The sequence below is a fragment of the Symphalangus syndactylus genome, chromosome 15 (genome assembly GCF_028878055.3).
Source record: "Symphalangus syndactylus isolate Jambi chromosome 15, NHGRI_mSymSyn1-v2.1_pri, whole genome shotgun sequence".
Classification (NCBI taxonomy): Eukaryota; Metazoa; Chordata; class Mammalia; order Primates; family Hylobatidae; genus Symphalangus; species Symphalangus syndactylus.
This window is the reverse complement of record NC_072437.2, coordinates 100,845,586-100,863,324: the sequence shown is the minus strand read 5'-3', so window position 1 is coordinate 100,863,324 and position 17,739 is coordinate 100,845,586. Positions and strand designations below refer to the sequence as shown.

Below are 17,739 nucleotides of genomic sequence, written 5' to 3'. Positions count from 1 at the left end.
TCCTGCCTCAACCTCCCGAGTAGCTGGGACTACAGGCGCCCGCCACCACGCCCAGCTATTTTTTCGTATTTTTAGTAGAGACGGGGTTTCACCGTGTTAGCCAGGATGGTCTCGATCTCCTGACCTCGTGATTTGCCCACCTCGGCCTCCCAAAGTGCTGGGATTACAGGCGTGAGCCACAGCACCTGGCCTAATGTAAAACTTTTAAAAATATAAAGGATAATAAAGGATATAAATGCTAATACTAATTTAGATCAAGAAAGAATGTTACAGGCAATAAGTGGGCTGCAATTAGGCCATCTTTATAAAATTTTGGAGACAGTATTGAAAATAAATTTAAAAGCCACAACTGCTTCTTTTTACTAAATAATATTAAAACAAATTAACTTATTTTCTCTGTTGCTAACAGATTTTTTTAAATTAAATTGATAGTTTTGGTGTCATATATAATGAAATTATCGAAACAAAAGTTCTTCTAAGATAACTTCATTTAATTATGCCTTTAGGTAATAATGCCTGTGTAGTGCTTTATAGTTTAAGTATTTTCACATATTTTTCTCCTATGAATTAGGTATCATCTCTGTCATCATTTTTTTAGGTGAGAAAATACAGGTACATAAAATTCAAGTGACTGACTTCATGTCACTCAAATACTAATGGTTGAGCTGTGATACAACTTACAATCTCATTCCCATCTTTCTATCCATTTTTGTTGCCTATGGCATACAATATAATCATACTCTGAGGCAGACAGGTCTTGAACTCCTGACCTAGTGATCCAGCCTCCTCGGCCTCCCAAAGTGTGGGGATTACAGGCGTGAGCCATCATGCCCAGCTGAAAAAATTATTTAGGCCAGGCGCAGTGGCTCACGCCTGTAATCCCAGCACTTTGGAAGGCCGAGGTGGGCGGATCACAAGATCAGGAAATTGAGACCATCCTGGCTAACACGGTGAAACCCCATCTCTACTAAAAATACAAAAAATTAGCCGGACGTGGTGGCGGGCTCCTGTAGTCCCAGCTACTCAGGAGGCTGAGGCAGGAGAATGGCGTGAACCCAGGAGGCGGAGCTTGCAGTGAGCCGAGATTGCGCCACTGCACTCCAGCCTGGGCGACAGAGCAAGACTCTGTCTCAAAACAAACAAACAAAAAATTATTTAATGAGAGTGTTAGGCCAGATTAACGGTTTTTAATTGGGAATATGTGGGAAATTCCTAGATAATTTTTTTTTTTCAAAATAAGACTTGCTTGAAGCCTTTCCCTGGATATTCTGAGATACCCATGTGATGGGGAAGATAGAGTGGATGGGAAGTTAGATGGGTATCACATGTGTACTTAAAAATAGTACAGGGGGGCCGTGCACAGTGGCTCATGCCTGTAATCCTCGCACTTTTGTAGGCTGAGGCGGGCGGATCACCTGAGGTCAGGAGTTTAAGACCATCCTGGCCAACATGGTGAAACCCTGTCTCTACTAAAAATACAAAAATTAGCCAGGCGCGGTTGTGGGTGTCTGTAATCTCAGCTACTTGGGAGGCTGAGGTGGGAGAATTGCTTGAACCTGGGAGGTGGGTTGCAGTAAGCCGCTGCACTTCAGCCTGGGTAACAGAGTGAGACTGTCTCTGAAAGAAAAAAAAAAATACAAGGGGAGGGGTGAGGTTTTGATGAAATGGTTTTAAATTTTTGAAATTGGGTGATAGGTACATGGAGGTTCATTGTACCATTCTCTGTACTTTTGTAGGGGAAAAAAAAAGCTTTCCAAATGATCCTAACAGACCTTTAGTAGAGCAGTGCTTCTTAAAAGTTAACGTCTCAAACAAGTTGCATAGGGATCTCATTACATATATTTAGTTGGTTGGGGAAGGCTGAGAGGCTGAAGTTCTAGCAAGTTCCCAGGTGATGCTGATTCTTCTGGGTTATGGGCCACATTTGAGCATCAAGGTGTTAGAAAACCATGGGACTAAATGATTACCAACCAGAATATTCTCTTTCCTAAGCAGGTCACAGGATGAAGTTTCTTGGTCATCATTTACTAAGTAAAAATATAAATCAGATCATATACTTCTTCTTAATATATAAAAATGGATAAGAAAAAATATTCTTTATAATGCTTGAAAAACTGCTCAAATAGTAGAGCTCATCTATGAAAAAAAGTGCATAGAAGATTATGATGTAAGCCAAGACTTTAGACAATTTAAATAATATCTACTATCCAACAGATCTAGTGTTTACATATTAAGAAGAGCTTTGTACCAGAACTGTACTGTCATGTTTCTGCCCAGAGGCTGTCATGATAAAGTTTATTATCAATTACTGCTTTACAAGTATAAAATAAGTTAAGCTGTCATAATTTTCTCAGCCAGAGTTCCTAAACTGTCAAAGAATGTCAATTTTCAATCTGACATAGAGAAGAAAATTATCTGTTATTCTGACCTCTAATTTCTTGACATTTTAATGCCATAATTGCTGTGGTTAGTGCTGCTTCATGATTTCACCTGTCAAGGAAGAATGAGTCAATAACCTTAAGCCATTTCTCAAACTTTAGCGCTAACTTCAAAACTAGTTATAGGCAGGTAGTAGAATTTTTTTTTTTTTTTTTTTTACAAAGGAGACATATGTAGATATTCATATATTAAATATTTCTCTTTTTAAATTAGTGTTTAATTTAAGCATGAAAAAATCCATCTTAGGCTAGTTGGAGTTTAGTGTAGCCATAATTAGCCTTCCTTTGGTTTTATCTATATGAACTGTACAATCGTTGTATTTTGAAAATACTAAGATAAACTATCAAATAAAATAAATGTATTGAGCTCAATAAAAGGGTTAATATCTTAAACTCTGCTTTTTCCAAGAGTCTGTGTCCAACCACTTAGGTGGGAATCAACTCTCTCAAGTCATGACACAGCAGTACAAGACCTCCAGGAACTCAACAAGGATGTTTTAAAAAAAGGTATTGTGCCTCCTACATGGTCTACTCATAGGGGTTGTATATAGGTAAGGGTGCATAAATGAGCACTAAATAATGAATATGCTGTACTTCACTCCATTTTATCTGGGTTCTTTCTTATAACAATAGATGTATTTACAGAGAGAGCAACTGAGGTAAAGTGAGATTGAATGACTCGGCCTCACTTACCCAGCTCACAGGATTCAGGTGGGCTCTCGTCCTTTGGAGGACACTATTCCTCACATTCTTAAATGTTAGTACAGAACTGTCTTTGTGGGAATCTGTTAGCTTCTACTTGGCTAACTGGCATTAACAGCAACGGGAATATGTTAGAGGGGCGAATGGTGGGAAGTGGGAAAGGGGAAATTTACTAGCATCCTTTGAAATCATTTAATCTGTTATGTCTACACTGTACTAAATGGCCCCCTAGTGGTCACAAGGAGATAGAGGCTCTTCCTAAGCAGTCTTGAGTCCACACAGGTCCACGGGATCATGATAAACCTCTCTGCTGATGTGTGCTCAGGCCTCTGGGGGCTGGGGGAAGGGAAGTAAGAGTATTCCAGGTATGCGCTCCTTCACATGTATAGTGTTCTAAGAACTGACACAGAATTATAGGGTTGAGGAAGTGGGCAAGGGGTTTGGGGAGAAAGAACATACATTTCACAGTATGACTCTGGGTCTCTCTAATGAAACCTGAGTGTCTGGCAATTATGTGCTTTGAATGAGCATGCTGAAAGGAGCCAGAGTCCTGAGCTGAGGCACCCTAGCAGTAGACAGTCTGCATCACTAGAAGGTCATAAAGCTGTAATACAAGATATTTTTCAGACCATCTATATAATATGCCAACATATGCTTGAATCATTCCCATTCAACAGAAAACAATTTTTAATTTTTAATTTTTACATTTTACATTTCTATGTAATGTTTCATTAAGAAGTTCTACATTAACAAAGCTTTATACGCAATTCTTTCACTGTCCAAAGCAATGATGTGTTATTTTGTAGAAACAGGTATTTTGATAAGATTCAAATAATGAACACTGTATCCATGTAAAGAAAGTTTCCATTTTAATTTCATTTTCAAATTCTTTCAGTTGTCTCTTTTTAAACCCTCATTTAAATTAGAAAAACCTGCTATTTTTCTGTCAATTAATGCTGCCTTGCACTTTCATCACATATAAGATGTTTAATGTATTTTATTTTGTATTTAATGTATTTAATTTATTTTATTTTGTGTTTAATGTATTTAATTTGTTTTGCCCAACAGGATTAACTTTCAACTTTCTTTATAAGAACAGAACTTTATTGTAATGGGTAAAAATGTATAACAAAATATCCAAAAGCAAAAATGTCTATGACATTTAGAAGTCAAAAGACAATTCAGAGTTGATCTTGGAATATAAGGATGAAGTATTACAATTGTTTTCTTTTTTTTTCTGATTCTAAAAGGTATTAGCCTTAAAAGAATAGTTTATAAAGTATTTAATAAAACAGGCGTGTAATAAGCAAGGGTGTATAGTTAAGAGAATAATTAAGCTCAGAATTATCTCCTACCAAATAATCAGATTACAATTTACACATAACTGGGGATACTCAGTTGGGTGAGTGTAATGATTTGTAGAGAAAATTCCTTATTTCACCAGCCAATTTCATAATACCTGCCTTCTCTCTCATTCATTCATTCTGTCTCTATGTTTTTCTCTTGGCTTCAGGCAATAATTTTATCTTCTTGTGCACACAATATGGTACAATATTGCCCCTAATAATATGCTTGCAACGTGTTCTCAGAATATTTTGCCCTAAGGGTCCAAGGATCAATGATTATGAGGCTCTTCCCTTCCTTTTCCTCTTCTCTGCTTGAACCATGCAAATGGAGTCATTTTAATTTTATAGAGGTATATAAGAAATAAACTTATGAATGCAAATTTTTCTGTAGAGCTTCATTGCTCCCATCTACAAGTTTTCCACCTTGAAAATAAAAAATAAGAAAAGCATTCCACTGGCTGGAGATGCAGAAATGATTACTTGTTTTGCATACGACAGATGGCAGATATCTGGTAGAATGGAAGACTGGGATATCACTTCCTTGAAGCAACACTTATGTAGCAGCTGTTGCATCTTCACTCTTTCCACTTATCTGAAATCATTTTGTGCAATGTAGAAGTGATTTAAGTAATATTTTATATGAATATTTTCACTAAAAATACTATACACATACTACAGCACATAATTCCCAACTGTTAGCTATAAACATTTCAGATTGAAAACACATAAGAACAAAATAGCACAACTGCATCTATTTCATTCATGCATTTTTTTGAGTATTCTGTCTAAAAGGTAGAAATGTTCCTTTTATTTATTTATTATTTTTTTGAGACAGGGTCTCGCTCTGTCACCCAGGCTGGAGTGCAGTGGTGCAATCTTGGCTCATGGCAACCTCTGCCTCCTGGGTTCAAGCGATCCTCCCACCTCAGCCCCTGCAGTAGCTGGGATCACAGGCCTGCACCACCACACCCTGCTAATTTTTGTATTTTTTGTAGAGATGGGTTTTCAGCATATTGGCCAGGTCTCGAACTCCTGGGCTCAAGCCATCCGCCTGCCTTGGCCTTCCAAAGTGCTGGGATTACAGGCAAGAGCCACTGAGCCTGTAATCCTAGCACTTGTGCTTTTATTTTTAAGAATAGCCACAGTGGCAGATTATTTTAATGTGAAATATTCCTATTTAAATATTCAGCTAGGTTTCATTTATTAATAACACACACAAAGCATTACATATTTTAATGTAAATTTTGAAGTAAGAAAAATAAAATATAGATATAGAAGTATATTAAAAGTGCCTGCAATTTAAAAAGGAGCCACATACTGGTCTCATTACTTGTTTTGGGACTTTTTCCAAGTTTTCCACATAGGTCAAGAACCTGAAATCTATGTTTTGTAAGAAGTTATGTTGAAAACAAAATTATACAGAAAGAGATGGAATGTCAAATTTGTGTTTGAGAGATGACAGAAATTTTTGGAATAATATGGGACTTAACACCTACCTCCCTGAGCACAGGATCAGTGATACTATCCAGGTTCACAGAGCCTTCATAAGTCAAGTAGTGAAAAACATTCAGAGCACGAACTGCTTCCGGTCCTCGCTGCTTATAGCCAAATATAAGGTCGATCCACTGATGAAGTTGGCAAGAAACAAATTCACTTTCTAGGGCCTGAAATGAGTCAAGAAAGAAATGAGAGACCATCAAAACTTAGTACACTTTCATATCCTTTTTTTTAACTTTGAAAAAGGAGAATATGCTCCTTAAATTTCTACACTTGATTTATGTATCAGATCTTCAGTTCCTAGAAATGGAAAAATACTACCTCAGTAGTATTTTACAGACACCTAAATGAAAATACAGAGACCTAAATGAAAATTTTCCCTTTCTAAAATGCCAAACTTTCTCTTGGCTCCATTAGGTACACAATATGATTTAACATAAATAAATTTCTTATAAAAACACACTCATGTTTAAAAGAAAAACAATTTAAAATACCTTGTTAATACCATGTTACAACAATTTCATTTCTCGTTTTTAAATATTAGTTTGAAATTAAGCAATTTTATGAGAAACTCTGATGTACATTTATTTTCCTGCCTGGAGTCCTGCAGCTTACCTCTGAGATGACTAGAAGGGAATGTCTTTCTTCTGCTATGAATTAACTCAGCTATTACACAGTTTGGGAATCACTGGGCAATTCTGGATGTTTGCTAGCTAATGGGAAAGAAATATAAATTACTGAGAGTCAAGGGCCATACTAAGTTTCCATAAACAGAAAAAAAAAAAAAAAAAGGCCTTTTTATTTCCTAAGAAGCCATCAGAAGCTTCCTAGAGGTGTCTTGACAGGTAGGTAGGGAGTCTTGCTCAGGTCCGTGAAATAAGTAGTGATGGTGCATGGCTCACTACGCCTCTCACTTACTGCAGTCATGTATCATCAACTTCCTATTGATTTAAAGAGGACACTGATTTCAACAACATGAAAAAGAGCTGTACATCTAGCTTCGTAAATTTCAGCTATGCATAGCCATGTAAGACAATTTTCTAAATTACGGCTGTCACTAAATATGTGAACAAAGTCATTCTCTGTGATTTCCATGGTGTTGAAACCAATTTGGAATTCACTTAATGAATAAATGATTTCTTGAATTAGATTGCCAAAAACTGCTTTTCATTTTTTAAGTATGTAAAATATTATAAATAATACTTTTCAACTTTTCCTGTGATCACATTTAACTAGTAATTTATTCCCTTCAATCCCTTTCCTTATTTACTCCTTTCAAATTTTTTTTGTATTTCATCTACACCAATTAGTGTGGATGTTTCTCATTCAGCAATGTAAACAATGACATTTTATGAAAGAACAGTTTCCGTACTAAAGCTAAACAGAATTTCTATATTGTCTATCTCATCGATCTTGAAATAACAGTTCAGAGTAGAACACAGGAAATGAGACAAAGTCTGAAAGAAGAGATGGTTAAAATTCTGTATTATGTCTATATTAGTTTGGTCAATTTGTATAAATGATTTTGTCAATTCTCTGTAACTATTCAATTAAGAAAAAAGGTCAGTCTAATTATTTAGTAATATTTTCAGGGTCTGATGCAATAAATGAAGGGATTTAAAAAATGAATAAATAGAGGTTCATTATTGAGTAACTACTGCTCAAGTCTATTCACAGGAATCCAATTTAGTTATGGAATCAGATACATAATTTAAAGGAAGATTTTACCAACATGATCAGCTAAGCGCATTCACTACAAATATATCTTATAGATACCACTAAAGAAAGGTTTGATGAAATTTACTATTATCTCTATTAGAGTAAAACCATTGTTGAATAAAATACCTAATGGAATCATGAGTGGTAGTGGGAATGATGACTTTTCAATAATTTGAGCTTTTAAAATGTATTTTTTCTCTTTTATCTCCATCTCCTATTTTCATTTCCTTCCACCACCACAGGCAATAACTATAATGTATTTAATGTTTCTCCTTTTGTTTGCACGTGCCCTTATAAAATATTACTCATTCTTTTGTGGATATACTTTTGAACTATAAAAATATATAGGGTTAAAAATTTCATTTTGTTCCTTACTTTTCTCACTTAGTATTATTTTAAAAATCTACCTGTGTCACTGTGTGACTAGCCCATTGCTTCTCATGGCTGCACAAAACTCCCCTGGTAATAAACACCAGGCTGCCTCTAATCCCCATGACACAAGCCTGTGATAAATGCCCCTTTAGGATCTTTGTGAGAATTTCTTTGGGATTTATAATCTGGAATAGAACTAGGAGTGCCTACTTAATGTGAGTCATCCATGCCCACTCTTTAGCAATGCATGACAGTTTCTATACATCCTTATCTCCATCAACTCTTAGTATTATCCAGGTTTCTAATTTTGGCCAGTATAAGAGATACAAAACAATATCTCATTGTTTTAATTTGTATTCCTCAAATTACTAACAGATTTGACATCTTTTTAATATGCTTGTTGGTCTTTTGGGTTTCCTCTTCTGTAAATTTCCTGTTCATATCCCTTACCCATTTAAAAACTGGAGGTTCTTGTCTTTATATTGTTGATTTATGTATTTAATTTTATTATTATTATTTTTTAGACAGGATCTCACTCTATGGCCCAGGGTGGAGTGCAGTGTTGCGATCTTAGTTCACTGCAACATCCACCTCCTGGGCTCAAGCGATCCTTCCACCTCAGCCTCCTGAGTAGCTGGGACTACAGGCATGCACCACCGTGCCTGGCTAATTTTTGTATTTTGTATTTTGTATTTTTGTATTGCAGGGACAGGGTTTCGCCATGTTGCCCAGGCTGGTCTCAAACTCCTGAGCTCATGTGATCCGCCTGCCTCGGCCTCCCAAAGTGCTGGAATTACAGATGTGAGCAACCGCACCTGGCCTGATTTATATATTTTAGATAAGAGTTCCTTGTTGGTTTGAAACACTGCAAATGCATTCTCCCAAATGTCATATATCTATTAACTTTATCCATGTTCTTTGTTGGATATATTTTCTTAATTTTGAGATCATCAAATCATGTTTTAAAAATGTTTATGCTTTGAGGTTTTGTCTTGAATTACAGAGATAACTATACTTTTATCAATTAGCTTTATATTTATGGTTTTACTTTTCATATTTTGATCTTTAATTAATCTAGATCTACTTTCATTCATATATGATATTAGATATGGGTCCAGTATTATTTTTGTTTATATAGTGAGTGAGTTTTTCCAATACCATCTATTAAACAAAAATTCCTTTTTCAGGGATGTATGGTATTATCTTTACTGTGGGAATATATATTTGAAACGAAGACATAAAACTGCCATTATTTACAGATAACATCATCATCTACATAGAAGAAGCCCAGCCTTCTTCCTCCCTTTTTCTTTTGCTCTCTCTCCTCTGTATCTATCATGTCTAGATATGTGTGTGCCCAGCTTTCTATATTTTTCATTTCTATTACTATCTTCATTTATTTTATCTTTATATTCTTTTGCTGTCTCTTCTATGTATCTATCATGTCAACATATGTGTGTGTCCAGCTTTCTATATTTTTCATTTCTATTATTACCTTAATTTATCTTAATTATCTTATTTCTTACATATCTCAATATGTGCTAGAATTTATTCTTTTTTTCAGGATAAACTAGGTTATTCAGGAACATTTATTCTTCTTTTGTAACTTTTACATTAAGTGTATAGATATATCAAAAGAATTTGATTGCAATGCCAATCAATTTATAAATTAATTTGTGAACACTGACATTAGGTTTTAGTATCCAAGGTCCCCAAATATCTTGATTTATACAGATCATTTTCTATGTCCTTTATTAGAGTTAAAAAATAAAATTTTCTCCATAAAAGTTTTATCTTAGTGTTCTTGGTTAAGTTTATTCCCAGATACTTCATAAATTTTGATGCAACTGTAATATTTTAAAACTATATTTTATACTTGGTTATTAATGATGTAGAACAATGATACTGATCTCTAGAAGGTGATTGTTTTCGTAGCAACTCTTAGTAGTTACACCTATAACTTTTTTTTTTCTTATAGAATTGTTCTTAGCCTTAAGAACTATGTAAAACAGCAGTGGTGATGGGGAAAATCCCTGTCTTTTTCCTGATCTTAAGGGTTAAACTCTACTTAGTCCTGATGCAGTTCACACACACACACACACACACACACACACACACACACACACAGGCATATACACACACATTTGATAACACTGATAATAACTCATTTAGAATTTTTATATTTATAGCCATACATGAAATAAGCGTTATTTCTTTTTCCTCCCCTTCACTATTTTTGGAATTAAGATCCCACTAGCCTCATAAAATTAGCTGGATAGCTTTCCATGCTTCCTGGAACAATTTGTATAAGAAAATGAATTCATTATCTGTTGAAAATTTGGTAGATTTTACGTGTAATGTAATATGGGCCTTGAATTTTGAGGAGGGGATGGGAAGATTTTACCATTTAAATTTTCATAAATCTTGTCAGTCTCAATTTTGACATTTTAAATATTTTTCTCAGTATTCATCCATTTTATCTCAGTTTTAAAATTTATTAGCTCATAGATGCTCATAATAGTCTTTAATTAAATTTAAAAATATTTATGTCTATAGTTATTTACCCTATTCTATATATTAGAGAGGAAGCATAGTGAATCAATAAATAATTAATTGTAATTAAATAATTTTGTCTTTGTTATTATAAAATTAAATGACAAAGGAACAATGAGGTAAGAGGTTAAACAAAGTCTTGTCGATTTTTCATCTTGCGACTTACTGTGCGTAAAGAAAAGAAGATACAGTTTACATATTTAAAAGCTAAATCTAGTTCAAAATTAAATGAATATCTAAGAACGGAACATTAGCTATCAATAATTAAAATATAACAACTTGTCTAAAGCTGAAGCCTGACGTTAAGACTCTTTACTATAAACAGTATTGACGGGTCATTGGTATCTGTTTATTTTGTTCTTTTCAGAACGATTTTTATATACAAACCTATTTGGCACTTTGAAACAGGATTTTTAGTACAACACTTACAATGGAAAAATGTAAAGAAATACTTGATTACTAAGCTATTAGTGTCATAATGGTCTTAATAGCTTTCTTTACCCTCTACTTGCATATCTAAAGGCAGAAGCAATTGCGTTAACCCTAGATAAACCAATTCCCAATCCATAGCTCTACCCTAGGGATCTGGAAAGAAGGAAATAAAGAGTGATATTTAAACTAGAGAGGATATCTCTTAGATGGATAATATTTCCCTCATTCTAATTTATATTTTGTCCCATGAGTATTGGATGGTACAGAATTCTTTCTCTAGCAGGTTTGAGGTAAAGCTTCTCTGAAATTTATGAAAAAAAGAAAGTAGACACCGAATTTAACTGTGAGGAGACAGTATTTCTCCTGAATTTTAACATTTAAGAATATTAAATACCCATGTCTTCTTCTAGACCAGAGCAAAAATATTTATTTCCCATCCCTTTTTCTCATTACCTCAAAAATCTGCTTTTGGGATTAAAAAATTCTCAAAATAGAGTTGCATATATTCAAGTAGATAATCAGAAAGCCATACTGTCATTTCTGTAGTGTCTTTGCCATCTTCTTTTCATAATTTGACTGAAGTTGTAGCTATTACAACTTCAATAATTCAACTGTTTTAAGTAGAGACAATATAGTTGTCTTTGATGTTTATTTTAAGGGGCTTAAATTATTCTAGTACTTGACTGTTTCTGGATGTATAAGACAGAAGATTATTTCCAGCCCTCACAGCTCTCCACATGGGTTACTACAACATACTTCAAACTTCTTCTGTAATCCAGTCTGTCTGGTGTCCAGCTTGTGGGACAGACTTGTCAAGCCATCATGTCCACATTGCCATTCTCTATTTCAAAGCTGCCACTGCTCCTCCCAGCATAACCTGTCTGACTCAGGCCTTTCAAACCTCCATCCCACATTTCCCCACTGTTTCTCAGGACTTCCTGATATAAATCCTTAGCCTCTCTAGCACAGACACTTCACAGCCCTTGGGCACACAGTAGCTGGTATGACCTCAGAGCTTTTGCTTTCTTTCTCTCTAGCTTGAAAGCATTGTCTTCCTGCTTTTTGAAGACCTACCCATCCTTCTTACTCAAGTTCAGTGTTTGCTTCCTGTGTTCTCAGCTCTCACTTGTTTTTTTCTATGAATTTCTACCCAACACTTTTCATCAGTATCCTCTTGTTACTTAATAGAGTAAGATAACACATGCAAATTTACTTGTGAAATCATTTTACAACAAACTGTGAGGTACTATGCAAATGAATGGGATGATTGCCAATTAGCACTTCATTGTTTCCAAAGTCAATACTATACCCTCAATTAGAATGTAAGCCTTTTGAAGATAGGGACTTTATCTAATTCTTATCTTGCATTTCCCTTAACTCTTAACCTATCATTGGATAATTATTGTTTAATAAATATTTATAGGTTTATTAATTAAAGCAGTGGAAAAGATGTGATAGTCACAAGAGGAAGGAATAAAAGAAATGTCAGTAATGAGGGTGGGGCTGGGGAAGAAGCTCATTCATTCATACTCAGCAAGTATTGATTGGCCATCTGCTTTGTGACAGACCCTCTTCTAGATTGTAAGATTATAGCAGTGAACAAAAAAACCCGAAGTCCCTGCAAGAGAGTTTACATTGTAGTGGGAGGAGACCAACAAAAACTAAGATAATTAGTAAGATACAGGGTGTGTCAGCAGGTGACAAGTGCAAAGGAAACAGAAAAGCAGGATGGGGAGTAGGGTGTATGTGTAGTAGGGGGAGGATTGCTAGTTTAGGGGAGGAGGCCAGGGAAGGCTTCTCTGAGTTTGTGACAATTAAGGACCCCAATGAAGAAATGAACTGTAAAGACATCTGGGAGAAGGGCATTTCAAACAGAGGGAACATTCATTCATTCAACATGGAGCACCTGTTATGTGCCAGGCAGTGTTCTAGGCCCTGGGATACTGTGATAAACAAGACAAAACCTCTCATGTTTGGGAGCAGATCCCACTGAAATGCAAATAAAGAAGGTGAATATAGTCTAATCTCTCTTCTGCCCCAAATTACTGACCACCTACCATATGTCAGACATTAGCCTTGGAGGACACATAGATGAATAAGCATTCAACGTCCTGAAAAAGATTATGGTCTAGTGGAGGATAAACATGTTGACTCTGGCTTTTTCTGCTGCTTAGAATTTCTGCTAAAGGGCCAAGTTGACAACAGGAACTAAACACCCATGCTTTCATTTTAGCAGAACTCTCTAAAATATTCTGTTAAGGTGGATTTATCTATCTCTGCTGCTGTAGCCATCACTACTCCGCATGCTCATCCCCAGCCCTTCACCTGCCTCTGTAAGACTAGAGATACCTGAGGGAAAATGGCCACCGGTAGGAAGTCCCAGGGAGACTATAGGCTCAAATTTTAAAATACACCCAGAATCAATACTTTCTTACTACTTTTACTGCTACCCCGGTCCAAGCCACCATCATCTCTTACATTATCTTCTAGCAGATCTCCCTGATTCTACCTTTGCAGAATCATTCATTCCCAACACTGCAGCCAGAGTGATTCTTTCAAAATTTAAGGAAGATCAGTCACTCTTCTACTCAAAAGATTGCAAGGACTTTACATGTTACTCAGGGTAAAAAGGCAAAGTACTTAAGATGGCCTTCAAGACCCTGCGTGATGCTCCCCCACTATTACTCAGTCCTCTTTTCCTACTGTGTGCCCACTTGCCTACCCCTTCCTGGCCCACTGGCCTCCTTGCCAAGCACATCCCTGCCGCAAGGCCTTTGCTCTAATGTTCCCTTTGCCCACAATGCTCTTTCCCCAAGAGAGTCACTTGGCTCCCTCCCTCTGCTCCTCCAGGCCTACCTCTAATCTCCCTCCACAGGGAGGCTGTCCTGACCTCTCTCCCCTGCAGGTACTCATGGTCCCCTTTTCTTGCAGTGTTATTTTCTACCACCGATCACCTTCTAAGAGACTAGATATTTCACTTTTAAAAAATTGTCTATCGCCTGTCTCCCTTTGGTCAAAAGTGAGCTCCGGGACGGCAGGGATCCTTGCAAACACATAAAACATCACTTGGAACACTCAACAGGCATCTGTTGAATAAACACTATCAGTGTTTACTGGGACTGTTTGTTTATTTGTCTGTGTCCTAACTAGAGTGCACCTTCTGAGGCCACTCACTGAGTTGCTCATCCTTGTGTTCCCAGAGCCCAGAGCAGGATGAAGCGCATGATAGCCCCTTCATAACTAAGGAATGAACGAAGGAATTTCTCTACTCTAGCTTCACTTAGAGTAGGATCCATGGCCATTCTTTGTATTTTCCATAATGCCTTGCTCATAAGTAGCTCTCAGTAAAGACTTAAGGAACGAACAAGTCCTCAACTTGAGAAATAAGGACACTGCAGTTCCAAGAGATAGGGTATCTTACTTCCAAGTGTCATGGTGTGTGGTAAGCTGCACCTGACAGTGATGACTTGAACAAACCTTGAGAATGACCCTGTATGGCAGACACACCTGAATGCAGTTGAGAGTCTCAAGCTAGGGAATTGGGGTGGCCAACCTGGAGATCCATTCCTTATCTGTGAAGAATATCTGAGCCCCCTCTGGCCCATCTCTTGGAACTCAGGCCATAATGGGACTCAAGGCCCTTTGTTTTGGGTTAAATGAAGGTTGCCAGACAGAGGTTGTTGTGGTTGGGTGGGGGAGTGTTAAGTAAAAATGTGATATAAACAGCAGGTTTTTTGCAAGTGGTTGCAGTTCTGCTGTCCAGTCTGCTGCCACTGAGCCATATGGGTCTCCTGTCCAGCCTGCTACCACTGGACTTTCCCCAATAGGTAAGTCCCCAGTAAAACTCTATGTCATGCTCGCTGGCTCTGGGTCTCTTCTTTGGCCTCTAGAACCTGGTGCCATCCCTGTTGAAGTTAATAGGGGTTCAGCACAACACATGGCTAACAGGTGTTCCAGAGATGGCACTCAAACACAAGATGTCTGTCTTGATATTTTGAATTCCTACATTAAGACTTCCAAAAATTTCTTATGTTATTTGCTTGAAATTCTTTTTTAAGCTGGGGTTTTTAAAAGTAGATTATACCCCAAATGCAAATTTTTACATTTGCATTTGGGGTATAATCTACTTAAAAAAAAAACCCAGCTTAAAAAGGAAACATTTTCTTTGAAATACGGACATTCTGTAAAGGTTATAATACAATATGAGCAGAGCCGTACTGGAGCTTGGCTTCCCCTGCCTCAGTGGCTGTGCATGCTCTGCTGACTGCAGACAGCCTGTACTTGGCTCAGCAGCACCAGGAATCTGCTGGGCTGAGGGATAGATGAGATTATCAATGCACATCCGTGAAAGGGCCTTTTTCTAAAACAAATTTTTAAAAGGGTAGATTATGATGGATGAACCCAGCATTAGGGTAATGTTATCAGAGATACTTTCTATTTCTGTCCTTTGTCAGAAGGTCAGATTATAATCAGGTTAGAACTAAACAATGCTTTATTAATGTTTCATGAGTAAGTCAGTCTAATAAGCCTAGCTTCGTGTGGATAAATTAAACCAATTCTTGATGTGTAAACTTAATGACCTTAGAATGCATTGAAATGTCTACTAAATGTGTCTGTATCACTTTTCCAGATATTCTAGCGAGAGCAAATTTTGTATTTCACAGCTCTTCAGTGAAACACAATTCTTGGCACTGTATTTACAAAACAAACAATTCTAACCAATTACATACATGTTATTGTCCATAACTTAAACAACAAAGTACTGCTTCATTTTTTAAAAAAATGAAATTAGGTTGTAGACATGTAAAGTCTGCTACAAATGCATCAAATATCTGCTGTTCAATTGCTGGCATGCAGTAATAAAGCTGGGCATTTAATCATCAATGATATCACTTTTTATAATATTTTGTCATCTTTGCCTTGAATTTCTTAATGACAGTTTGAAAGAAGAAGGAGGGAATACTCATAGATATAGAATACTAATCCATACAAAGAAATGGAGGATTTTTACCACTGTGAATGTCATTTCTTTGGAATATATGACATTTTCATTTTATACTTTAGGCTCATTACAAAGAACTCTTTCAAATAAATGAAGATAACCCTAGTCAAAATTATAAATATACTAGAGCACATTTTCTCTATACCTATTTCATAAGAACTAAATCCCGTATGAATTACCCAGCCAATATAAAGTTAGAAACTTTTAAAGTTACAAAACAACATAAAAAATAAAGCCTATATTCAAGGAATTTATGGAAAATTGAAATACTTGATATTTTATATTAGTGCCTAGACTTTGTATATTACATAAATACTCACCAAATAAACATTCCTTCAGCAAGTATGAACATGTGTAGATAACTGGTTAAACTTTTGAGTTTTAACACAGGTATCTGACATTATTTCTGCAAGAGATCAGTATGATCATTTCCTGGTAGCAGGATGAGAAAACTGACCAGGAGTTGGAGCAGCAGAAACTATGAAAAAGGTGCTATGAAGGAAAACTTCAAGTTGAAGCAGCACAGGAGACACTGAGAGAGGAGCAGCTGCAGAGTCGCGCAGCCACATTTCACAAGATGTCTTTGCATAGCACTGATGCTTAAGACAGTTCTCAGAGGCAGCAGTGTGGGCTTGTCCTTTAGCTCTAATTCTGAAGCAACTAAGAATGGCTGCTATAGGTGTTATGGATACCGCTTTCTGTTGATACACAAGGTAGCTTTCCTTTTCCATTCTGCAGACTTCCTTCAAGGAAAACCCAGAAGCACAACACAGAAACAAGAAGCACTTTTCAAGTGAGGCACTCCTACACACGATCCATTTCACCCAGCACTGCTTCCAGGTGATGCAGAGAACAAAGACTGGGGCAGTTTAATTATCCTGAATACGCAGAATTTTGTATGAAGCCTTTTGCTCCATGGAATAAAGGTTCAGTTCACAAGTCTTACCAGATTCATTAATTCCTATGATGAAATGATAGGAATTTGGTTTAGAATATAGGGAAACTGCAGTGCCTTGCTTCTTTCATTCCTTCATGAACACAAGTTGAACTTACTACTTACAATTAAAATGGACTATTCATTTCTGAGAACGTTTGATATTTCCAGAGATGCACAATATGTATCTTTCATATATTAGTCAGTTGTAAAACTTAATTCTTTTGAATCTGCGAGAGTAAATATTTGAGGAACAGTGGCTTCACTGAATTACATATGAATCCTTACAGTTCCTAGTGCATTGCACACAGCTGGCTGGATTAATATGTATTTACAGGGATGCTACACAGTGAGGCTTATTTTAAAGAAGCACACTTTGATTAAAGTCTGCTTATCAGCACTTTAGATGTTAAAAAGACAAGTTATAACAGGTAAGAAGTATACATAAACAGAAGTCAGTTCTTAAACTGGTCATGTTAGTATCAGGAGTAAATTATGTGTTATATTTAATTTATGTGCAATATAAGTACTCTGAGCAATTACAAATTTTAAAAATTTTTACTCAGAATTTGTATTCATGTGTTTTATTCTCTCTTACAGTAAGAGAGAAAACCTACTTCAGAGTTTAAATTGTCTTTATAGTATTATACTATTTTTTCAGGCTATTCCTTTCAATGAATAATCTGTTAATTCTCTAAAACCCAAATGACATGAAACCATCTGGTGAGAATCAGGTTTTTTAAA

The 17,739-nt window shown here is 36.2% G+C and overlaps 1 protein-coding gene across 10 annotated transcripts in view; it reads right to left on the bottom strand.

Moving 5' to 3' along the window:
- Positions 1-17,739, bottom strand: part of NBEA (neurobeachin) — a 731,576-nt gene that overhangs the window by 39,277 nt on the left and 674,560 nt on the right. For all 10 annotated transcript variants that reach the window (XM_055244143.2, XM_055244145.2, XM_063619313.1 and 7 more), the window contains one exon: positions 5,983-6,150. In XM_055244143.2, the coding sequence (XP_055100118.2) occupies positions 5,983-6,150 (168 nt within the window). The remainder of the gene's footprint in view (positions 1-5,982; positions 6,151-17,739) is intronic.